Source organism: Molothrus aeneus, chromosome 17 (genome assembly GCF_037042795.1).
Source record: "Molothrus aeneus isolate 106 chromosome 17, BPBGC_Maene_1.0, whole genome shotgun sequence".
NCBI classification, from domain to species: Eukaryota; Metazoa; Chordata; class Aves; order Passeriformes; family Icteridae; genus Molothrus; species Molothrus aeneus.
This window is the reverse complement of record NC_089662.1, coordinates 8121509-8145327: the sequence shown is the minus strand read 5'-3', so window position 1 is coordinate 8145327 and position 23819 is coordinate 8121509. Positions and strand designations below refer to the sequence as shown.

The following is a 23819-nucleotide window of genomic DNA, read 5'->3' as shown; positions in this document are numbered from 1 at the left end:
CTACACATCGGAGACCTGCTGGGGCTCCCTGGCCTGGCGCAGCCCGTAGAGCCACTTGATGACGCGGGCGTTGCGCTCGATGATGGAGATGCCGTAGGGCACACGCTCGGCCGGCCGCCCCTCCGGCGTGGCGGCGCTGGGCGGCGAGCGGCCGCCCTCCGAGCTGGCCGTGCTCACGCTGTGGAACTTGAGGGACACGATGTCAGAGCTGGCGCGGGCGAAGCGCTCGGCCCCCATGTCCTGCATCTCCTCGGGGTCAAGGCCGCAGTAGTTGAAGAAGCGCTCCAGGTCGGCGGTGGCCCGCGAGAGCCGATCGCTCAGGTCCGACTTGGAGCGGTGCAGCAGCGGCTGCCGGCGGGCGCTCTCCGGGCGGGCGGGTGAGCTCCGGGACGGGGTCACAGGCAGCCCACCTGGGATGGGGGATGCAGGCAGCGGTGTCACTGGGCTCCGCGGAGCGCCACAGGGACGGACGTCCACCCTCCGCACGGCCACATTGCCGGGGGGCTTGGGGGTGGCCGGGCTCTCCGGTGGCTTGAGAGCCCCCTCCACCGCTGGCGCTTCCGCCCGCCACCTGCACTCCCTGCCCAGCGGGCTCTCCGCCTTAGGGAAGGGGCTGTCACAGAGGTTGATGAGGTTGTTGAGGATCTCCAGGTCAAGGGAGGTCTTCGGGCTGGCAGCATCGGCGCGGCGTGGCCCCGGGGGTGCCCTGCGGCTGGGGGTGAGCACAGCCCGGCGCACCCCGGGGGTGAAGAGAGGCTGCTTGAGCAGCAGTGGCTTCACCGGCTCCTGCTTGGTGCTGACGACCTTCTGGCTCTTCACGTACTTGGCCTTGTCGGCCTCCAGCCTCTCCACCGCGCTGGGTTTCCCGGCCCCCGGCTCGGCGTGCCGGCGGAAATACGCGGGCCCTTTGCGGAGGATACGGACGGGCATGGCCGAGGTGAAAGGCGCCGTCACCGTCACCCCCTTCATGGTGTCACCGGCTTGCAGCGCCTCGACGGGCATCCTCCGTGCCGGCACCGGGACACGGCTGAGCGGCCGCCACGGGCAGCGAGGGGCTCAGGTGCCGTCGGCTGCGGAAAGGGGCCGGAGTGAGAGCGGGGCCAGAGTGAGAGCGGCGGCGATGCTGCCCCTGCCCGCGCCCCGGCCCCACGGCAGACAAAGGCAGCCCCGGCTGTGCGGTACCGCACTCGCTGCGCCCCCGGCTCCGGGCTGCCTATTTGAAGGCGGTCACCACGCCTCCGCCGCCGCCGAGCCTCCCCGACAATGCCCCGGCCAATCCGCGCCGCACGCCTGCTTCAAACCGCACCGGGGCCAATGGCGCCGCCGGGGAGGGCGCCCCGGTCCCGGCGAGGGGCGCCCTGGGGAGAGAGCGGGGGCGGAGAGAGCCGAGCACCCCTCACTGATGCTCTGCCCAAGCCGCAGGTTCCGGGGGTGCATCGCCCGCATCAAGAGGAGCATTGTATGTGCCCCTCGTACGTGCTCAGGGGTGCACTGCCCACATCCAGGGGGGCATTTCCTTCACCCAGGCGAGCATCGCCCACTCCCAGGGGAGCCCTGATTGCTCCCAGGGGTGCCTCATCTACATCCTTGCATCACCCATGCCCAGGGGTGCATTGCCTGCTCGCAGGCGTGCATCCCCCATGTCCAGGGTTCCATCACCCACCACCCTGCCGGGCTGGTGGATTCCGTGCTCCGCTCCCTCTGCTGTTCCCTCAGCTCTCGCAAACTCCGGGGCTGCTCCCAGGCTCCCTGCTCTCATCCTGGAGCTCCTTGGAAAGTAAGTGGAGTACACGGGGGTTTCCACTCGTGCTTCCCCGGCGTTCTCGGGGCAGCGTGAGGCCCTGTGCACCCGTGTCCTTGGGTCCCTGCCAACCCCAACAAGCGCAGCCGCCACAACGGTCGCGCAGAGGCACCAGCCTGCCCACAGCGAAAAGGGGGGGGAGGGCACCCAAACTCTACACCCTTCTGCAGTCCCCTGACCAGAGGTGGACACCCCCAGAGTAGCCCCAATAACCAGAGGGGGTCAGCAGCCGCAGGGCACACAGGAGTATATGTGGGTCAGACCCCCTTCCCCACCCCAACCCCTTTACCAAGCTGCTCTGAGATTCCTCCTGAGGGTCCCGATTTGGGGCACTGATGAGCCCGAGGATGTGACAGCAAGCCCCAGCACCCACCGGGTGCAGAGGTGGGCAGGGCAGGGCCGGTGTGCTGTGGCCTCACTCGCTCCCGTGGCAGCCCCGAGCCGGCAGCTGCCACTGTCACCCGCTCACCTGCGTGCACAAACTTCCTGGGAGCAGCCCAGAGCCTGTCCCAGGGGCAGGAGCCAGCCCTGGTACCCACAGCCCCGCCGAGCCGTGGCTGAGCCAGAGCTGAGCCATGTCTGCACCCCCTACCAGCCCATGGGTGCCACATTCCCCAGAATGTGGACCCCAGCAGGATCCAGATTGCACACAGTGCATCCCCCTGACACGCTGTGACAGACGAGTGGCCATGGGGAAGGCTGGCTGCCCCTCTCCCCGTCTTCATCCCCTGCCTGGGGGCACATGCTGCCTCCTGACCTGGAAAATGTCTGCAGGGGGGCGGCCAGGCGTGGTGACAGCTGGGAACGGTCCCAGCACGGGCACAGATCCTCCCGCCTCCTCCCCGGGGCAGCTTTCTGCACCCCTCTGCCCAACCCCTCGGGTCCAGTGCTGCCCAGCCCTGTGCCAATGGCCAGGGGCTTCACTGCCCTTGTACCTGTGCCCAGCACAGGGAGGGCTCCCCGGTTCAGCACAGGGGTGCAAAAGTGTCCCCCAGGCAAGGCAAAGTGGGAAAATGTCCCCATGTCAGGCTTGTACCAGACGGTCAGCTTTGTACCAGAGGCTCAGCCAAGCCACAGAGGAGATGGCTGCGAAATCCAGGGACAAGGACGCAGGAGCCCCAGCACAGCCACCAGTGGCCAGCTTGGGGACCCCTCCCCAGCACGGACAGCCCGGCCGGGCACAACCTGCTGTTCCACATTCCTGCAGAGCTGAGCCACTGCTCTGGCACGGCCACACCAAGCTGGGCTGCACTGAGCGAAGCGGAGAGAGCGGAGCCGCCCTCCAAACAGCCCCAAAAACTTGGCAACATAATCCCCTACCCCAAACCCAGCTGGAGTGTGGGGATCTGAGCTCTGGGCATTGCCCAGTGTGGCCCCAGCTCCTCTCCCTCCTGAGGTGGGCAGTCCAGCCAGGCTCACATGGCACACCAGGTCACCTCCAGCCTGGAGGAGCTGCTCCAGAGGCACACGGTTGTGACCCTTCACCGGCTCACCCAGCCCCACTCCACTGGCACTGAACCAGCATGGGACCAGCACCACCTCTGCCACCCACCTGGATTGGCCCTGTGGTGTGGGAGCTTCGTCGGCCGGATCAGTTGCCACCCTTCTTCTCCGTGCTGTCTTTCCGAGGGTGTCCCGATGGTGTCCTGCTGTCCCCACCCTCCCCTGCTCCCTGTCCTCCCCGTCTCCCCGCTGATGGCGGCTGGAGGGTGCTGGAGCGGTTCTGCTGCCGCTGAGTCAGCGCCGGGCGAGGACGCCCTCCGAGGCAAATCAGCGCTCCCATGGGATGGAAAGCACAGGGCATTCCTCCTCCGTGCCAGGCTGCGTCACGCAGCGCGCCGGTGCCCAGTGACGTCCCAGGTGCCGGTTCAGCCCGCGGTGCCAGCTGGGCAGCCTGGATGCACACACGGCCCAGGGTGCTCACAGTGACAAATCCAAAATGCTTCTGGATGTCACTGCTCGCTGTGGGCAGAGGGTGCTGGTGCTGGGTTAGGGCTTCAGGGATACAGGGGAAATTCCCAGCCTTGCTGTGGGCTCCCAGATTCCCTCATATCACTGGTATGGGCAGTTGGCAGGGCCTACTCTCATTTGGAAATCTCATCTTGTTTCCCCATTCACCCAGCAGCAATAAACTCCAAAACAGAGGAAAATAAACTGGATAGCAGGAGAGGTGACAGACTGGAACACGGTCACCAAGCCTGCAGCCACCTGGACCTGCTGGCCTGAACCCAGCCCAGGCAGGGTGGCTCCTGCCCCATGGTCCAGGCATCTCCGTTCAGCTCTGCACAGAGGGAATGAGCATTTGGCTCATGTTGTGGAGCTCAGTTACAGCCCTGCATTGTTCAAACAGCTCCTGGGGCAAGACAAGGAGCTGGTGGAGAGAGGAGGGCCAAGGAAAGCACACAGTCTGGGAGCCAGAGGGCTGCCCTGAGCCCAGATTCGCACAACGGGCTCAGCTAGAAAATCCCAGTTGGTGGGCGAGGGCAGAGCCCGCAGGCTGCGTCCCCCCACGGCTGCCGAGGCGCAGGCAGGAGGTGCAGGAGCTGCTCGGGCACGTCTGGCCCGTTGGAGCGGGGCGTTGGATCCAGGCAGCGCCCCAAGCCTCGCCCTCCCCGGGAGCATCCCGGGACATGCCCTGGGAGGGCAGCCTCCTGCAGGAATGCTCCCCTAGCACCCGGTGCAACTTCCCCACCGCTGCCCCAGGAACACGTGGACTGTGTTTGTGAGCACAGGGACAACGAGGCGCTGGCAGTGCCTTTGCTCTCACCTTCTACAGACACCCTTGTGCCACTGCCAGGACCTCCTGGATGCTAAATTAAGCTGCAAACGAGCAGAAAACACACTCAGCAGCCAAATCCCCCCTGGAAGTGATGGGTGGAGGCAGCTACGGGTGCCTGGCAACACCTGCCAAGCCGCAGGGCTGGGGCTCGGCAGTGTGGACACCCCCATGCAGAGGCACCCCCAGAGCTGAGAGGTCTCCAGCCCCTTCAACTTGAGTGTTAACTCCCAGTGTTTTATTCCAGCCCAATGCTGTGCCCAGACCCAGGATAAGCCACCACCTGCTCCTGACTCAGTTTCCCCAGCAAGAGATCTACAGAGGTGCTCCAGTAGGGACATGGGGACAGAATGGGGAGGCACTGGCTGCACCCAGCATCGCCCCATTCCCTGTGGGCAGAGGGAATGATGCTGCCTGCACCCGGATGCTCACACTCGGTCTGCGCTCAGGGATCCGGGAGCCAGGGAGGTGACAGATGGGGACATGCTGGGCACGAGGCCTTTGTCTGGCCGGTGGTGGCGGCGGCACAGACCCACAGATGGCGGCTGCCGTGGGGCCGTGGCTGCAGCCCATGGCCAGGCAAGCGCTGGGCCCTGGGGATCCGGCCCTTTTGTTGGGGTCTCACCTCCGGCAGCGGCCCCTTCCCTGCTGCCCCCCACCAGCCTTTCCACTTTCAACTTGACCTGCTCCTTTCACATGGAAATGGAATGCAAATAGGGCTGGGGCTGCCAGGGTCTAGGCTGAGAGCCGCCAGCAGGTCCCCAAGTCTGGGGGTCATACCCTCTCAAATAGGGTGGCCAGCAGACCCTGCAGTGAGGGGGTCCCCTTGTCCCCCAGCAATGGAGCAGTGGCCACGCTCTGCCCAGGCAGACCATCCCCACTCCTCACACATGGAAGAAGATATTAGGGGATGGGTCTCACTAGGGCTGAGCTCAAGGACAGACCCCTGCTTTCCTGGGCTGCCGATCTTTCCATGCCACCCTGCCACCCCCATGGCATGAGCAGTGTGCCCAGCCTGGGATCCCCTCTGCACCCCCTGGCATTGCAGTTGGGATGGGCTCCCCAGCCCTGGCTGGGTGAGGAGGGGGCTTCCTGGAGGGATGGTCATCACAGCCCAGCAAAGTCCCGCCGGCAGGGACCACTCGGCTACCAAATGTTGCCATCTGCTCCGGGGCCTTGGCTCGCATCTGCCGGGGCTGCGGAGGGGCGAGGGGCCCGGGGCCGGGAGTTCAGCTGCGGGGCGGGCAGGGGGCGGAGAAGGCACAGGCAGGGCGGGCAGCACGCGTCAGGTGCATTTGGGTGAGGAGCATGAAGGGGCAACACGGGGGTCCCACTGCTTCTGCCCTGTAGCCATTGGCCCTTGGGAAGGGTCTCACTGCCGGCTGAGCCGCCTCTTTGTGCCGACAAATTAAACACAGGACAATTGCCGTCCCCTCCCTGTCCCCATACCCATGGACACACCATGACCTCAGCTGCCCCGCGCCCACCCCAAGCTCCCTGCGCCTGGTTTCCCCAGTACCTTGCACCTGTTCCCCACCTTCCAGGTTCCCTGGAGTCCTGTACTGGTTTGACTGGGATAGAGGTCATTTTGCCCATAGGAGCCAGGGCGGGACTGTTTTGGAGTTGTGCTGAAAGCAGTGCTGATGACCCAGGAGTGTCTGATCTTGGCTGAGCTGTGCACACAGAGCCCCGAGGACTTCTCTGCTCCTCCCGCTGCCCCACCAGTGAGTAAGAGCGCTGAGGGGACATAGAAATTGGGAGGGGACGTGGATGGGACAGTTCTGACACTCCCCCTTCCCCCCCACCACCCCAGGATACCCCAGACTGTAGGACATCCTTGCTTTTTCTATTAAGCTGATCCGTCAGTTTAGTCCATTTTATCATTTTATCTTTCCCCATTTTGTAACCCATCCCACCGGGGGTGTGTGTGTGAGTGAGCAGCTGAGAGGGTCTGAGCTGCCTGCTGGGATTAAATCGCAGCAGCACCTCAAACTGTGACCATCCCCCCTCCACTGTCACCCAGTGCCCCGGCAGCCCCGGGGACTTGTCCCCACTACACCCAACGGTCCTGGCTGCCGTGGGTGCTCCCACAGGCGCAGGGCAGGCTGGAGGAGCAAACTGCGGTCCCCCGGAGGGACAGGAACAGGTACGGGCACTGCAGAGAGGTAGGGCAGGGAAGCAGGCGGGGAAGCAGACGAGAGAAGGCAGCCCGGGGTTTGGCAGGACTGCAGCCCGCTCTCCCAGCGACACCCGGTGGGTGCTGGGGGAAGAGCCGCCGCCATGAGGCATCCTGGGGCGGTGGGTCTGGGCTGGGAGAGGGGGGATGGCTGCTGGGGGTGACCAGGGGTCCGTGTCCTCACCCGTGTCACCTCCCGACCGGTGCAAATGGCTCATCCGCTGGCTCGCGGCTTGGTCCCCGCAGTGTCCCGAGGTGGGACAACTGCCACATTCGGAGGTTCCCCAGCGCCCCATGCCAACCCCGTGACCCCGCAGAGATCCTGATGGGGACAGGAACCGTCATCGGGCGACACTTGCACCTGCAAGAAGAGTCTGTGATAGGTGGGACGCAGTTCAGGCGGGGACAAGGACAAAGTCCAGGACACCGCCAAGAATAATAACCCCCCTGAGCTGGGGACTTTGCCAGCCGGGACCAAGACGAAGAGCAGAGCAGGGCCAGGCTGTCACCGGTCCGCATCCGGAGGTGGTGACGCGCCCGCCTCACGTCACTGCTCGGGCAGCCGGGACTGGCTGCCGCCCGCGTGGTGCTGCCGGTTCCCCAGAGCGCAGTGAGTTTCCCTTGGGACATTGCCGAGGGACCGGTCCGACCGGAGCCCGTTTCCTTCCTGGCTCCTGCCGCAGCCCCGCTGCCTCCCACGGGGCCGGGGCCATGGCTGGGTCGTGGCTCCCGCCTGGCTCAGCCCCGTGAGTTTCCTCTGGCGGCCTCAGCGCCCCGGGGCAGGGCTGGAGACGGCTCCGCGGGACCGGGGGGGCACGGAGCGTAGGGACACGGGACGTGAGAGTTCCTCCCAGGAGCGGGATGGGAGCGGGCAAGGGATGTGTGCGGAGCCCGGCTGACTCAGCTGATCGGTACGAGCAGAGGCTGGGCTGCAGGTTGGGCTGCTGGGCCTGTCGCCCGCGGCCACCGGAGCGTGTCGGAATCGAGCGGGTCCTGACTGGAAGGGGACGGGCCCTGTGTCGTCCTGCCCTGCAGATGCAGTGGGAGGTACGAGGCGTCCATTCCCAGCAGAGCAGCTGCCCAGGCCCCTCAGCCCCCAGGTGAGAGCCCCCTTCCCCCTGCACCCGGCTGTGCCGAGCCCTTGCAGGCGGCCCGGAGCTGCTACGTGAGCTGGCACAGGTTCAATGCCCTCGTGGGTACGGCACCTGGTGCTGCCAAGCCCCAGCCCTCGGGGATGAGACCAGGTGAAGCTCATCAGGATCCACACCCAGGGCAGGAGGACACAGTGTCATCACTTCAAGGGGGCAGAGGGGTCCACAGGGCCTGCAGAGGGCAAAGGGGGCTGGGCTGGGCTGTGCACCCCACACCCCCATGGCACGTAGAGGGAAGCTGTTCTGCCAACACCAGCAGCAGTCATGGGAGGACAGGGCCAGGATCTGGAAGGGTCAGATCTCTCCTCACTACTAATCAAAGTCTCTCCCCACAGCACAGCAGCGTCACTCGCAGGCCCAGGCACCCAGCCCTGAGCCATGGCACTGCTCACCCACCTTCTGGCCTGTGCCTTTGGCATGGGCTCCTGGGTGGCCATCAACGGGCTGTGGGTGGAGGTGCCACTGCTGGTGACGGTGCTGCCGGAGCAGTGGTACCTCCCCTCCTACATCACCATCATCATCCAGATGGCCAACGTGGGACCGCTCTTCGTCACCCTCATGAATCGCTTTCGGCCTGGCTTGCTGAAGGAGGTGGCTGTTATCTATGTGATCGTGTCCGTGGGTGTCATGGCCTGCTTGCTCCTGGCTTTCCTCTGGAACCACACGTCCCTCATTGCTGGGATATCCCACAGCATCCCCTTCCTAATCCTTACCTTCTTCCTGGCCCTGGTGGACTGCACCTCATCTGTCACCTTCCTGCCCTTCATGATGCAGCTGCAGCCTCAGTACACGAACACCTTCTTCATAGGTGAAGGCCTAAGTGGGCTGATCCCATCTCTCATTGCCCTGGGCCAGGGCTCTGGTATCTCCAGCTGCACCAATGTCAGCTACGAAGTCAACATCACTACTGGCAATGAGACTGTGGAGAGCACCATCTTCCATCTGGAGACCCACTACCTCCCACCCAACTTCTCCACCCTCATCTTTTTCCTGCTCATGACTGCAATGATGTTGACCTGCTTGCTGGCCTTCTTCTTCCTCACCCGGCAGCCCAAGGTGTGGGAGCTCTCTCAGCAGCACCTCTTTCCCAGCAACATTGTGCTGAACTCATTTGACCAGATCCTTGATGAGGGAGCTAACTCGCACCTGAGCAGGGGCTGCTCATGCCCAAAGGATCCCAAGGGACCTGGGGACATCCGGCCACAGAAGGTCTCCTACTCCCTAACCCAGCTCACCCTCATCTACCTCCTCATTGCCTGGGTAAGCGCCCTGACAAACGGGGTCCTGCCGTCCGTGCAGTCCTACTCCTGCCTGCCCTACGGACACACCACCTACCACCTGGCAGCCACGCTCAGCTCCATGGCCAACCCCCTGGCCTGCATCGTGGCCATGTTCCTGCCCAGCAGGTGAGTTGCAGGGCCCTGGGAGTTGCAACAGAGTGCACACCAGGGGCTTCTGCCCCAGAAGTCGCCCCTACTCTGCAAGGGTTGGGGATGTAGACACTGGGTGGGAGAGGGCCTGTGGTGTGCCCATGCCCTGGCAGCGCAGACACCCCAGGAAAGGAGGATGGAGCCAGCAAGGAGCCGGAATGTGCTGCGTGTCTGTGCTGCTCACCAGGGAAAGGTAGTGCTCTCCAGTGACACTCACATGTCCCTTGCAGGTCCCTGACCTTGATGGTCCTCCTCACTATGGCAGGGACAGGCTTTGGTGCCTACAACATGGCCATTGCAGTGATGAGTCCCTGCCCGCTCCTCCAGCAGTCCCAGTGGGGCGATGTCATCATCGTAAGTCACGGTGTCCCTCTCAGGGAGGTCTTTGACGCCACACCCAGACCTGACCTCACCATGGTGTCCCCACAATGGGAAACCCCTGGCCCTGACCACTTTTCCACCTGTGCCACCAGGTCCTCTCCTGGGTGCTGTTCACCGGGACGCTCTCCTACATGAAGGTGATGGCTGGGGTGATCCTGCGGAGCCGCAGCCGCAGCGCGCTGGTGTGGTACGGGGTGCTGGAGCAGCTGGGCTCCCTCCTGGGGGCACTGCTCATGTTCCCCCTTGTCAACGTCTATAGCCTTTTCAAATCTGCTGACTACTGCAGCCTGCAGTGCCCAGCATGAGTGGGGCGGACACCCCAAGACCACTGCTCTTGCCAGCATGAACTCCCAGAACCAGCAAGGCTGGCTGGCTGGGAAGCAGCGCTGGGACCAGGACACAGCTCCCTGATGGACTCTGCCAGGGCGCAGCATCTCCAGGGCTTTGTCCCCAGCTGGGACACGGGGTGTTCCAATCCTGTGAAAACAATAGAAGGTGTTTTATTTTATTCAGCCCTCTGCCTCCCTGCTGCCTGCACCCCCCATGCTGAGGGGGCTGTCTGTGCCAGTGCCCCCCACCTGGGTACCTCTCAACTGGGGCCATGCCCAGTCCCGTCCCCTGGGGGGTCTGGCACCGTTTGGCATCGTGCCCTAAAGCCCCCCGGACTCTGTGGGTGGGCACAGCCCCAGCTGCACCGGTGGCGTTCCTGGCCCTGTGCTGTGGCAGCTGCCCCCAGACAGGGGGTTTGCAGCCAGCTGGGGGGACTGGGGACAAAGGCGGTCATGAGGAGGGGGATGGTGGGGGAACACGGAGCATTCACAAGGCCCCCAATAGCAGCTGGGGAAACTGAGGCACAGTGGGACTGGAGTGGCATGTGTGATATTTGCTACCCTCTGCTTTGTGGCCCCATCCCTATAGCCCTGTGCCCCCCTGCACCCCATTTCAGCCCTGCTGCACCTTGAGGTGGGCAGAGCTGGAGAGGGGCTGCAGCAGAGCCTTGCACCAGAGCAGTGCAGGCAGAGTGCCCATGGCAGGGGTGGCACAGCACCAGTGCCAGGGCTGGCCCACCTGGTACCTAGCTGTGCCCCAGCCGTGCCAGCAGGGTGGACACTGGGACATGGCAGGCACAGGAGGTCAGGGCAGTGCAGCCCCGGGATGGGACAGCACCCGTGCCCTGCACGCGCCTGCGCCCCTTCCCTGGGGCACGAGGCAGCCGGGCCTTTGTCCCCGGCCCTTTGTCTGGCATCTGCTCCCTGCGCCGGCAGCAGCACCACAGCACGGATTGGAGCCACTTCGGGGCTCCGGCTGCGACCCGGATGCCTCTGGGAAGAACGAGACTGGAATTCCTAATGGCCAGCAGCCCCCCAGGCTGGCACTGGGGGGGTTCTGCAGCTGAGGCAGCAGAGAGGGCAGGAGGGGGGGCTCTGCCTCCTGGCACTAGTGGGCATCCTTGGGCAGATCCTGGCTGACCCCAGAGCCCGCGTCCAGGATCCAAGAAGGATGGGGGTGCTGAGGACCAGTGGGAGGTGTGGGGGCACCACGGGGCAGCTTGTCTCATTCCAGTAGCAGAATATGTCCCTTGTGGGTAGACTGGGAGCTGGAGTAGGGACCTGACCTCTCTCCTCCTGCCCCCCAAGAGGATGATCCTGCCCTTGAGAGCCCCCAAAACCCCTCACCCACAGTACCCCCGCAGCCCCCTCCCTCTTGCCGGGGAAACAATTGCCTCCGATGGGAATTATTTCCATACAGCTGCTCAGGAAGGCACAAACCCGGTGGAGGAAGGCTGAGCCTTTCTTCTGGCGCTGCTCCCCCTCCCCACAGTGGCGGGGGCAGGTTTGGGGGGGCCCAGGCGCTGCCGTCAGCGCTATCAGCTCGGCAGGGCTGGCTGCGGTTATTACCATACATTATCGCAGTCCCCTGCCTCCGAAAGGAGCCGGGGCTGCTCCCCCCTCCCAGCCCTCCCTCCTCCTGCCTTTTACACTTAATTACCTCCCTTATTACACCGCAGCCTGGAGAGACAAAATCCCAGGGCAGCGGGCAGGCAGGCAGCGGGCGGGCGGGCAGTGGGCAGCGGGCAGGCAGGCCCAACTAGGGCGTAAGTAATGCCCGTTCTGCAAGCGTGCCTTCCAGGAGAGAGCAGGCACACGCACGGATAAATAAATCAGGGAGCAGAGAGAGGCCGGGAGCCCGGTGTGTGTGCCGGGGATGCCGCGAGCTGCCCGGCAGGCGATGTCCCCTCGGGGCCGCAGCCCTGCGGGAGAGGTGACCTTGAACTTGGCAGAGCCCTGACGTCAGGGCAGCGCTGCAGGGACAGATGGGACTCGTGGTGCTGCCGGCAGTCCCTGGCCAAGGGCTGCGGGAGCAAGTGGAGAGACCCCAGCCCACATGGGGAGCAGCCCTGGGATCCTGTAGGATGTGGAGTGCTGTGGATATGGGATGCTGTGGGTTGGGGGGATGCTGTGAGCTATGGGATGCACTTAGCTGTGGAATGCTGTCAGATGCTGTAGGATACTGTGGGATATCAGATGCTGTGGGATGCTGTGGTCTGTGGGATGCTCTAGGATGTGGGCTGTGAGATGCCCTGGGCTATAGGATCCTGTGGGATGCTGTGGGATGCCCTGGGCTGTGGAGTACCACACAAAGCAGTGAGCAGGGGCACTGTGATGCAGACTCCAGATGTGGCTCTAGGCACAACAGAAGGAGCAGACATGGCTGTGAGCAGGCTGGCCCATGGTGCTGCCCGTGGGGATGCTGCTTTTGATCCCCAGACCCAGTGCCACATCCCTGGCCAAAGGAGCTAGTGTGCCCAGGGCTGCCCTGTGCCAGCCATGCCAGCGCTCTGCCTGTGGTGACAGCAGAGGGACCATCCTTACTAAGTGCTGCAACACTCTGGGCATTGCACAAGGCTCAGGGAGAACACAGCCAGCTGCCAGCCAGGTCCCCGTGTCACCCACTGGCCCTCAGATGGCACAAGTCCGGCCTTCAGATGGCACCACTGCAGGAGAGGCAGCCCCGGAGCAGCAGCTGCCTGCAGCGGAGCGCAGAGAGGAGGGGGAGTGCGAGTGGGGGCTCCAGTGAGACGAGGGGGGAGCAAGAGTGGGGGCTCTGGCCGGGAACAATGAACTGCCACGAGCCTGCTATTGTTGTGGCTCCGAAGGTCACGGTGCTTCCTGGGGACTGGGAGTGGGACAGGGACATGGGAAGGGGAGAGAAGGTGGGAAAAGAGGGATGGGAACAGCGAGCAGGGATGGGGACAAGAGAGAGGTGGGACAGAGATGGGACAGAGATGAGAGCAGGGAAGAGGGGAAAGGGGTGAGGACAGAGAAAAAGATACAGGGGAAGGAGAAGGGAAAGAGAAAGGGATCAGTGGAAAGGGTCTGTGGACAGAGATGAGAACAGGGAAGATGGATGGGAATGAGAACCGGGAACAGGGATAGGAACAGGGAGCAAGGACAAGGAAAGGAGAAAGGGACAAGAAGCAGGAACGGGGACAGGGATGGAGACAAGACAAGGGACAGGGGACAGGAATGGGGCAGGGGACAGGGATGGGGACAGGGATGGAGATGAGGACTCCCGCCCGGCAGACCCGTCCTTCCCTGGCCCCGGGGACTGGCGGCAGGGAGACAAAGGCGGTGGGAGGCAGAGGCATGTGCCCCCCCCTCCCGTCTCCCCCCCCGTCCCCCTATGTCCTCATTGTCCGTGGCCGGGGTGGGGGGAGGAACCAGGGGGAGGGACCAGGGACCCCACAGTGTCGTGATGCCCGGGGCACCCCGCGCTACCGGAGGCTCGGGGGGCTCTGGAGGGGCTCCGGGCGCGGCCGGGCGAAGCGGCCCCCTCCCCCCCACGACCGCCTGCCTTCCTCCTCCTCCTCCCCCTCTTCCCCACCTCCTTCTCTTCCTCCTCCTCCTCCTCCTCCTCCTCGCCGCCCTGCCGCCTCCCCGCCCCTCGCACTCGCCTCCCCGCGCCTCTCCGTGCGCACCGCCGGGGCCGAGCGCCGGGGCCGGGGCGGGGGGGGCCGGGGCCGGTGCGGGGGCCGGGGCCGGTGGCGGTGCCGGTACCGGAGGTGTCCAGCGCTGCCCGGCCCCGCCATGCCCCGCTCCTTCCTGGTGAAGAAGCTGAAAGCGGAGGCGTTCCCGGCCGCCGGGGCCCCTGCGCCCCCCTACGCCCCCCTGGAGCCCCCCTACACGCTGCCCGGCCCCGCCGCCGGCGATGGTGAGTGCGGGGCCGGGGGTCCGGAGGGGCCCCCCCGCCTCTATTGTCTGTGCGCCCGGCGGGGCACCGGGAGGGAGACACGGGGGGACGCGGGGCAGGACAGGGAGGGGGTCCCCGCGTTGTGTCCCGCGGCGGGCGAGGGGTGCGGGGTGGGGTGTGTCATCCCTCGCTGTCGTCTTGTCCCCGGCTCCGGGCCACCGGCCGCTGCCGAAGTTGGTCCTTGGGGAAACATCCCCTGCGTGACAGCGTCAGCCCCGTGGGCAGCCCCGAGTGCCCCCCGCCCGTGGGACACCGAGGTGGGCTCCTTCCCACGGCAAGTTGGGGGGGTAAAGGAGCAACCGGTCTGCGGGGGCGGCGGGGGGCGGCGGGGGGCGGCAGCCTCGCCGTGCCGGAGGGTTTCATTGTTCGCAGCGGTGCCCCGAGCCCCCCTGGGAGCGCGGGGGGAGCCGGCGCCGTCCGGGGCACGGGGAGCGGGGGGGGAGACTAGGGGGTACCCCGGCAGCGAGAGAGATGCAAAAGGCTGGACTTGGGGTGCCCGTGGTCCTTGGAATCCCGTCCTCTTGCGGGGGAACACTGGGGTGGGCTCAGAGTTCCCCGAGCTTGGCACAGCCCCACAACGGGACAGCCCAGGCACCTGCCCAGAAAGAGGGGCTGGCCGTGGGTCGGGGGCTCTGTTGCATAGGATGGGGAGTCCTGGCTGCTCGTGGGTTGGGAAACGGAGCAGGATGCGGGAATGGGCCTGATCCATGCACAAGCTAACATCAAGCCGCTGCGGTGCTTGTGCCCTCTTTTCTAGTGCCCCCCAGCCCTTGGTGGGCATTCCCTGCCAGCGACTGGGCTACGAAGCCTGTCTGGTCTGGGGGTCCTCTGCTTCCCCCTATCAAGCAGGAGCTGGTGGGGGAGGGATGTGCTGCAGCTGGGCAGAAGCTGCCGACGCTGCTCTCCTGGAAATAACCTTGCTGCATGCTCGGAGGCAGCGTGAGAAATTGCTGAGCAGAGCGCTTTCTGCACAGCCCGCGCTGTCAGCACGGCGCGGGGGACGGGGGGGCCCGGCTCTGCCCCTGCCCCACAGCCCCCTCCCCACAATAGACACCCCTGGCCACCACGGGACAAACGGCAGCACTTGCTTGCCAAGAGGTCTGTGGGTGCTGCCAGAGGCTGTGTGGATTTAGGGGATGCTCAGCTGCAGCTGTGGTGGGATGTCCCTGCTGCCCCATGGTGTATATGGGTCAGCCCAGGTGTGCACTGACCCCAGGCCCCCGATAGCCCCTCTGTCACTATCAGTGGGGATGAGGCCTCTGAAGCAGCTTGCAAGGACCAGGGTGCACAAGGCAGGGGATTGCTGGGACCAGTTTGGGGGTCATGGGGTGCCAGTACATCCCCAGGATTGCTGGCCTCATGGGAAGAGGGCTGCACTGCTGCTCCTGCTGTGACCTTTGTGTGACAGCACAGAGGGACTGGGATGCCAACGCAGTGCCTGCTCTGACACAGGTTGGGAGACCTACATACGGAGCAAGTCATGAGCTGACTTGCACCAATGTCACATGTGTGTGACGCCAGTGGAGTGGTACCCGAGCCTGGCTCCACATCTGGCGGGCTGTGGGTCGCTCAATTTGGCAGGAGGCCAGAGACCCGGTGCTGCTGTCCTCCTGGTGCTGTCCCATCTCCAGGGAATAGGCCCTTTGGGGACAGCAGAGAGGTGGGGGTCTTTTCTAGCCCCTTTGCTGAGGAAGGAAAACCTGGAGCAGCCTCATCCCCCTCATCCCGGCTGCCCACAGAGCGTAGCTCATTACCGGCACGGCCCCGGTGAACAATGAGCTCCCGGCACCGACAGCTGTCTGGCAGCTAATAGCCCCTGGGGGCTGCGGAGCAGGCGCAGCTGGACGTTCCGCAGCTCCATCCCCAGTTCTCATCTCAGGCAGCCCTGCGGGATGGGACCCATCCTGCTGACAGATGCGGACAGGAGCCAGGGCAGGACAATGCAGCTCTGGTACTCAGTGGCTCAGCTGGGACAGGAACTAATTTAAGGGGGACAACCCTGATTCTGCACCTTCTATGGGAAATTTTAGCTTGTGGCTTTTTCCTGTCCCTGGTGTGGCTGCTCTGGAGGGACAATGACCCCACTGTGTTGTCCCCACAGGGTACCTCCAGCACTGCCTGGCGCCAGCCGGCTATGACACTGACAAGAAGCAAGGCCTGCCACCACCGCCACCAGACCCGGCCTACACACCCGGCCACGAGGAGTACAGCGATCCCGAGAGCCCCCAGTCCAGCTTTTCCGCCCGCTACTTCAATGGGGAGGCGGCAGTGACAGACAGCTATTCCATGGATGCCTTCTTCATCACGGACGGGCGCTCGCGCCGGCGCAGCGAGAGCCAGCGCCGTGGCAGCCACCGCCACTCCTGCCCCGAGTGCGGCAAGACCTACGCCACCTCCTCCAACCTGAGCCGGCACAAGCAGACCCACCGCAGCCTGGACAGCAAGATGGCGAGGAAATGCCCCACCTGCGGCAAGGCGTACGTCTCCATGCCCGCCCTGGCCATGCACGTCCTCACCCACAACCTCAAGCACAAGTGCGACGTGTGCGGCAAAGCCTTCAGCCGGCCCTGGCTGCTGCAGGGCCACATGCGCTCCCACACCGGGGAGAAGCCCTTCGGCTGCTCCCACTGCGGGAAAGCCTTCGCCGACCGCTCCAACCTGCGCGCCCACATGCAGACCCACTCCGCCTTCAAGCACTACAAGTGCAAGCAGTGCGAGAAGACCTTCGCCCTCAAGTCGTACCTCAACAAGCACTACGAGTCCGCCTGCTTCAAGGGCTCCGAACACAGCTGTGCAATAGGGAACTAGCCCCCCGAGCCCTGTGGCACATCCCCTTTCCCAACCTCATCCTTCTATCCAACCCCCATCCCCGTCCCCATCTCATCCCATGCCCATCCCTATTCCCCTATACATCCCATCCTGTCCCCATCCCCATCCCATCCTGGTCCCAGTCCCTGTGCCAGCACTCCTGCAGCTGCAGCCAGGTGGTTTGTTGCTGTGCTCAGACTGGAGGACACATCCCCACAGACTCACTCCCCATCTGCTCCCTGGGAAGGGGGTCCCCCCCACGGTGGGACCCAGCTCCTTTCCCCTGGGTCCCAGAGCCCCCCCGCAGCCAGGCAGGTCTCTCTGCGGGGGACTCACCTGGGGACCTCTTCCTGGCCCAGGAGAGACTTTCCTCCCCTAGCTTGTGACTTTCACCTCTATTTATTTAATTTATTACTATTATTTATTTAGAGCTGCTGCTTCTCTTCCCGGGGGACCCCGGGGGAGAAAAGACACTTTTCTGCTCCCCGCTAGGAGCAAACCCTCCCCTTGACCCTAATCTTGATGAGACCACAGGCTGGTGTTACTGCCAGCTTGGCAGGACTGATGGCCACTGAGGCTGACAGAGGGCAGGGCTGCCAGTCACCCTTGAAGCCTCGGGTCCCTGCAGCCCACCACACAGGGCACCCGGCTGCCCCTCTGCCCTGTGGCACAGCATTCACCCTGGCACTGCAGATCCACAGCCCTGGAGTCAGGGGAAGAGCCAAGGGAGGAGCGAGGGGCTTCCAGCAGAGATCCACAGGACACGACCTCCATTGGCTCCCAGCTCCCAGCTTGGCCAGGCACAACTGGCCCCTGCCTCGGTGATGGGGAATAGCCCCCCCAGGCAGGTGCAGCTCCCCTCACCATGCAAAGGGCTGGGCTGGCAGCTGGGCTGGAGACCCAGCCCTGGGGCAGGTAGTACCCAAACCCCCAACCACCCCCCCATGTATCCCCAGCCCCTTCTCCAGCCGTCTCCCGGCTCCCTCGCCATTGCCCCCCACCTGCACTCAGGAGGAGGGGGTCAGAGTAGCTGTAAAGTTTGGGTGAGTCTATTTAAATGTTCTTATTTATATTATTTATAACTTATGCTTTTCACTATTTATTTGTCAAGACTGGCCGGGCCATGCCAGCGCTGGCTCGCAGGAGGTGGCAGAGCTGCAGCAGAACTGCCGTGCCCAGGACACAGCCACGGTGACACAGACGGGGACAGGACCCCAGAGCGGACTGCGTGGCGGGCACGGAGGCAGGAGGGCACGAGCTGGCCCGGCAGCCCAGGCTGCATGTCCTGCAAGCCTCCCACAAAGGCAAAGCCCTTCTCTTTTGTCTTCCTTGCTTCCACGGGCTCCTGCTTTGCTCCGTGCCCCGCGCCAGCCCAGCGGGGACAAACCAGCCACTCTATGCAACCTCCCGGCGGAGCGCCCCCGCACCGGCCCCGGAGCAAGCTCCGCGCACGGCATTCCGGAGCGGGGCCCGACCCACGCCTCCGCTTCCTACCTCGGGCCGCGAGTTGCCACAGCCCCACCACCCTGTGCCGGTCCCCAACACTTGGGGACTCAGCCCGGCGCCCCGCGGGGCCGCACTCGCGCACCCCCACACCGTCTTCCTGCGCCGTCTTCCTCCCTTGCACCGTCTTCCTCCCGCTGCCTCGGTGCCTGTGTTGGTCACGGGTTGAGTGGGGATGTCCCTGTCATGGTCCTCACTGCCATGGCACGGTGACCACACATCCGCACCCCACAGAGGGGATGAGCATCGCCCTGGCCACGCAGGCGCCCCGCCGGGTTTTCCCCGCGATGCCCGCGCCGTTCCGCGAAGCACGGTGTCCTGAGGCCGGCAGGCTTGGAGCACTGCGCTGCTGCCCCTCTCTCCTGTAAATAGCAGATACTACAGCAATAATTTTCCGTGCATGATAGATTTTTTCTGCCAGGTTTTGTACTCGCCAGCCCCAGTATGACAAGTCTACTGAGATCCGGCCACCCGCAGTATTACTTGTAATGCAATTCAGGGATATAAAAGGGATTTCTGCCACTAACCACGTGTCTTGGGGGATTTGTGTCGGCGGTGGCGGGTGGTGGCAGGCGAGCCGCCACCCTGCCCATCCCACGGTGCCCTGTGCCCATGCCCACTCCTGGGCTGGAGCATCCTGGAGAGAACTGCCCCAAATAGAGGGGTGATGTCCTGGCAGCCCGCTGGGAGCGGGTGGCTGAGGCACCCTGGGCATTCCAGCCCCTCAGCCAGCGGGCAGCAGCCAGACAGCCCCTGCTGTGACAAGGAGGGGTTACGGTGCCACCCTGCTGCTGAGAGCGCCGGGGGCAGCGAGCGCGGCTGGGCGCTGACCTGGAAGTAAATCCCGTGTGAAATCCCGGCAGCGGCGCAGAGCCCGGCGGGCAGCCCGGCAAGGGCGCCGGTAACGCTCCCACACCCCGGGGCGCCGCTGCGCCGGATGGGGAGGATTCTGTGAGCACATTTTGTTTGAACTCGCCGGTGACGACAACCCAATAGAGCCCCTGCTCCCAGGGGCAGACAGGCATTCCTGCTCCCCACCCCTCTCTCCTCATCCTTTCCCAGATGTGGGTGCCAATGGGGGAAGGCAAATTATTTTTAGCATCCAGCTTGTCAGCACAGACCTAGCTGAGCCCTGGGCTCCCAGTGACATCAGTGCAATCCCTCACCCACAAAGTCATTACCAGATTCACCTTGCAAGAAACTAATTCCAGAGCCTCACAAAACCATCCCTGACCATCATCTGCACGCTTCCAAGTCAGCTCTGGGGCTGAGGACCCTCCATGACACCAAGGAACCGGGGTGAGGGCACTGGGAGCAGCCATCCCCTGTCATTGTGTCCCTGCTGTGGATTCAGGGTGTCCTGGTTGAAGCAGCCAGAGGGGTGGGAGACCCAGTTCCTCCTGGGAGCCTCTCCCTGTTTGGAACACTGGTCTGAAGAAATGACCTAGAAAGACTCAGTGTGACCGTGTTCACAGGGGTCTGAGGAAGAGGGAAGAGACAAGGATCTGCCTCCATGTTTCAGAAGGCTTGATTTATTATTTTATGATATATATTATATTAAAACTATACTAAAAGAATAGAAGAAAGGATTTCATCAGAAGGCAAGCTAAAAATAGAAAAGGAATGATAACAAAGGCTTGTGTCTCAGACAGAGAGTCCAAGCCAGCTGGACTGTGATTGGCCATTCATTAGAAACAACCACATGAGACCAATCACAGATCCACCTGTTGCATTCCACAGCAGCAGATAATCATTGTTTACATTTTGTTCCCGAGGCCTCTCAGCTTCTCAGGAGGAAAAATTTTAAGGAAAGGATTTTTCAGAAAATATCATGGCTACGGACTCAGGGCTGAAGTTCTTCAGTGCCTGCCCAGCTGTGGAGCATCCCAGCATCACCGGTCAGCTCTGCATTTATTTCATGCCTCACCTTCCTTGCTGTGGACCCCATCGGTGTCAGCAGGGAGGGGGCTCTGGGTTGGGGACATGTTCCTGGTACAGCCAGGCAGGTGGGGTCATATCCCAACTCTCAGCTGCAGGATGATCCTCAGTGCCCCGCCCCGGCCAGGTGGGACCCGCAGGGGGCAGGACAGGGACCCCCAGCACACCTGGTGGGGACCTCAGCTGCCGCATGCCCATGGGTGTCCCAGGGGAAGGAGGAGCCGAGGGCAGCCCTGACCGCAGGTTCCCCGGAGCAGGCAGCGGCTCTGGCACCCGGCCCGGAAGTCTGTCCTGCCCCTTCACTGTGACTCTGCAAAACACCGGGGCGGAGGCCGTGACGATGACGATGGCCGGGCAAGGAGGAAGTAGAGGGGTACGGCTGGGCGCTGCACTGCTCGGGGCAGAGCGGAGGGCTCGGCTGAGCACGACAGAGGACGGCCGAGGCCGGCCGGCAGCCACAGCCATGGCAGAGGCCGAGGACAGGAGCATCCACACCCAGCACATCGCGGCCGTGCACAACGTGCCCATGCGGGTCCTCATCCGGCCCATCCCGCCAGAGCTGGAGCCGGGAAAGGTGCAGAGCCTGATGGAGACCCTGCAGGTGAGCACAGCCCCCGGGATGCAGAGGCAGCCCCTCCTGCACCCGTTCAGAGGGCACTGCTGGGGAAGCTGTCAGCACCCAAGCCCTGGCACAGTCGGGGGGTGTCAGGGTAGGATGGGAGTGCCGGGGTGTGTTGCTCTTGGGCGTCTCTTCCCCTTCCCAGGAGGATCCCGAGCGGGTGCCCCCCATCGACGTGCTCTGGATCAAAGGCAGTGAGGGCGGCGATTACTTCTACTCCTTCGGGGGCTGCCACCGCTATGCTGCCCACCAGGCACTCCGCCGGGAGACCATCCCCGCCAAGATCATCCCCTCCACCCTCAGCGACCTCCGTACCTACCTCGGCTCCTCCACGCCTCACCTGCGCTAGCCCAGCACCCCGAGGATGCCCAGCAGCCCCTTCTATCCCTGTTGGCTCCGACCCGTGAGCCCTTCATGAAGATCTGGTCGCCGTCCCCAGCCCTGGGGAGTCCCCATGGTTCCTCCAGCCAGGATGGGTCAGGGTCCCCCAGGCTCGGAGGGTCCCCGGGTCCCGGCAGCCGGGATGGGTCGGGCTCTCACCGGTACCGGGAGGCGCCCGGCGGGGCCGGCAGGTGGCGGTGTTGTGCCGCGCTGCGCCGCCCGGAGCGACCGCGCGGACCGGGACGAACCGGGACGAACCGGGACGAACCGGGACGGGATGAACCGGGACGGGATGAACCGGTTGGGGAGGGATGAACGGGAGCATGGCGCAATCGGGAATAGCTGAACCATGATGGAACAGGCTAAACCGGGGCACGGCTCAACCGGGAATAGCTGAACCGGGATCGAATGGGTTTAACCGGGGCATGGCTCAAGCGGGAATGGCGGAACCGGAGCACACTGGAACTGGGACAAGTCACAGCTCATTCGGGGCACAGCTGAACCGGGAAGGGGTACAGGCGAACTGGGACACAACAGAATCAGGACACAGGGAAGAGACCTGGCATGGCCAGTCCCAGCCCTCCCTCAGCGACTCTGGGCACACCAGTGTCCCAGTCTCCATGGGGGACATCTCCAAAATCCTGTGGTGGGGACAGCCACTGCTGCACCTGGAATAAAGATGATCAAAACTTCTGCAGCTCCTTGGCATGGTGCTAGAGGGTGCTGGGGTTGGGAGCAGGGATGCAGTGGTCCAACATAGCACAGCATGGTGGCCTGGCCCCAGCAAGAGCAGTGGCTGTGGGCACACAGAACAAGGACAGAGGCTTTGCAAGGGGATGGATGTTCTGTGAGGGGATGGATGCTGTGACAGGACAATGTTCTGCCAGCCCACCCTGCCACGGAGCTGAATTCAGGGTCAGCTCTGGCCCAGCTGTGGGGACTCGTGGTCCTGCCATGCTGGGATGCTGTCATTTCTGCAAGCACCACGTCGTCACCCCACGTGCAGCCTGAAAAAACGCCTCGAGCATCCCCTGGGCATCCCAGCATCCCTCTTAAGTCGAGAGCCTCCATCCAGGGAGGGGAAAGGCCACTGACTCACTCACCACGCCGTGAGTCAGCAGAAGGACTGGGAAACTGCGGCCGGACACTTCTGCCCCATCAGCCATGCTCCTTCCTGAGCGGATCCTCTTCCCCTAGGGCTGGGAGAGGAGGGCATGGCCGATTCCTCTGCATGGCAGGAGCTGGCAGTGCTGGCACGGGACAGGGCACAATTTCCCGCTGCCTCCACGTTTCCGCGGGATCCACTGGGGAGGAAGAGCAGGGTGGGCTGGGGGTGCTGGGTGAGGGGAAGGGACGGGAGGGAGACTCCAGAGCTGCATGTGCCGCATGAAAGCAGCTGTGTGCCAGGAGGAAGCCCTGCAAGCACTCACCGAGAGCAGCCCTGGCCCGCGGCTCCCTGATGGGCCATAAATTTCTCCTCAGAATTGTGGCGTGCTAAAAAGTTTCCTCTTGTTAGAGAGCGGGGGGTGGAGGCAGGAGGTAGCAGCTCCTGCAGCAGCTCCTGGGGCAATGTGGACATTTCCAGAGTGCCCCCAAATGGGTGTCCCATAGCAGAGACTGATGTCTGCCCATATCCTGTGTGCCCCCACTGCTGGGCATCTCATATGAACGCTGTTTGCCCCACTCTCCCGGGCTTGTGCCCCTCATCCCTTGGATAAGAGGCAGCTCAGCAAAACTGGGAATTCCACAAAGTGGGAATGAACTGAGGCTGCCCAGATCCTGCAACTCGTTTTCCTGCAAGCCATGGAGGCTTCTTCCAGCTGGGAAGCCTGCTGCAGGATCTGCTTTTCCAGCTTGCCATCCCCTGCAAACAGTGCCAAAGGTCCGTGCCAGTCCCAGGGTGTCCTGACATCACTCCCAGGGCTCCCTGGCACTGGAGCTGTGTCCGAGGTGCTGTGTGAGCATCTCCAGGGCTGACTGGTGCATCCATGGGGCTGGCATGGTGTGGGCAGTGGGAGCTGGCTCCCAGCTGGGGCTGCTGGTGCCACAAGCCCCTGGCTGGCACAGGAATGGGTCTCTGCATTGCCTCCTTCTATCCGTGCTCCACCTGTCCCCCTTCCCTCTGCCTGACCCGCAGGGTCTCTGGTGTCGCCGACTGACAGCCGATCCGGCTGCCTCCAATCCATTCGTTCCAGGGCAGGAACAAAGGAGCTTTGTGGGCTCCCCCAAGCCCGGGCCGGGTGGGGAGGGGTCCCAGCTCCGGAACTGGGACAGACTTCCCCGCGCGACAGGCGTGTAATGCCTTCCAGACCAGCAGCCCCAGCCCTCAGGTACAGCCCAGGGGCAGGGGGGCCTGGTGCTTCCCACACTGCCTGGGGACCCACCAGGTCACTCTGATACAGCCCTGATCCAGGAAAATGGGGAAACTCTTCTGTTCCCCAAATGTTTCACAATGCCCAGTCCCCATGGCATTCACTGCTCCTCCCCACCCAGGGGGCTCCAGGGGCTCCCAGATTTGCCTTCTCTGGTCTCTCCGTGTTGGGGAGCAGGGATAGACTCCCCTGGGATGAGACCCCTGCCTCACTGGGCTCAGCTGGACAGGAC

General features: G+C 63.8%; 4 protein-coding genes across 4 annotated transcripts; 3 read left to right on the top strand and 1 right to left on the bottom strand.

The window, feature by feature from the left end:
- FAM110A (family with sequence similarity 110 member A) lies at positions 1 to 1002 on the bottom strand. Its single transcript, XM_066561780.1, has one exon. The coding sequence runs from the start codon at positions 1000 to 1002 to the stop codon at positions 1 to 3; it is 1002 nt and encodes a 333-aa protein (XP_066417877.1).
- A 6594-nt stretch (positions 1003 to 7596) lies between these two features.
- SLC52A3 (solute carrier family 52 member 3) lies at positions 7597 to 10020 on the top strand. The gene is made up of 4 exons (XM_066561752.1): positions 7597 to 7664; positions 8240 to 9310; positions 9565 to 9688; positions 9808 to 10020. Exons 2-4 carry the CDS (start codon positions 8283 to 8285, stop codon positions 10018 to 10020), a joined length of 1365 nt encoding a protein of 454 aa, XP_066417849.1. The 5' UTR covers positions 7597 to 7664; positions 8240 to 8282.
- Positions 10021 to 13803: 3783 nt separating this feature from the next.
- Positions 13804 to 18803, top strand: SCRT2 (scratch family transcriptional repressor 2). Its single transcript, XM_066561595.1, has 2 exons — positions 13804 to 13927; positions 16068 to 18803. Exons 1-2 carry the CDS (start codon positions 13804 to 13806, stop codon positions 16772 to 16774), a joined length of 831 nt encoding a protein of 276 aa, XP_066417692.1. The 3' UTR covers positions 16775 to 18803.
- Positions 18804 to 20552: 1749 nt separating this feature from the next.
- On the top strand, positions 20553 to 21912 carry SRXN1 (sulfiredoxin 1). Its single transcript, XM_066561685.1, has 2 exons — positions 20553 to 20816; positions 20980 to 21912. The coding sequence occupies exons 1-2, from the start codon at positions 20556 to 20558 to the stop codon at positions 21181 to 21183; spliced, it is 465 nt and encodes a 154-aa protein (XP_066417782.1). The 5' UTR covers positions 20553 to 20555; the 3' UTR covers positions 21184 to 21912.
- Positions 21913 to 23819: the final 1907 nt, after the last annotated feature.

Coding starts and splice junctions, on each gene's coding strand:
- SLC52A3 (XM_066561752.1), top strand. CDS start 8,283: ATGGCACTGCTCACCCACCTTCTGGCCTGTGCCTTTGGCATGGGCTCC. Junction 9,311..9,564: donor GCCATGTTCCTGCCCAGCAG/GTGAGTTGCAGG, acceptor TGTCCCTTGCAG/GTCCCTGACCTTGATGGTCC. Junction 9,689..9,807: donor AGTGGGGCGATGTCATCATC/GTAAGTCACGGT, acceptor CTGTGCCACCAG/GTCCTCTCCTGGGTGCTGTT.
- SRXN1 (XM_066561685.1), top strand. CDS start 20,556: ATGACGATGGCCGGGCAAGGAGGAAGTAGAGGGGTACGGCTGGGCGCT. Junction 20,817..20,979: donor GCCTGATGGAGACCCTGCAG/GTGAGCACAGCC, acceptor TCCCCTTCCCAG/GAGGATCCCGAGCGGGTGCC.
- SCRT2 (XM_066561595.1), top strand. CDS start 13,804: ATGCCCCGCTCCTTCCTGGTGAAGAAGCTGAAAGCGGAGGCGTTCCCG. Junction 13,928..16,067: donor CGGCCCCGCCGCCGGCGATG/GTGAGTGCGGGG, acceptor TTGTCCCCACAG/GGTACCTCCAGCACTGCCTG.
- FAM110A (XM_066561780.1), bottom strand. CDS start 1,002: ATGCCCGTCGAGGCGCTGCAAGCCGGTGACACCATGAAGGGGGTGACG.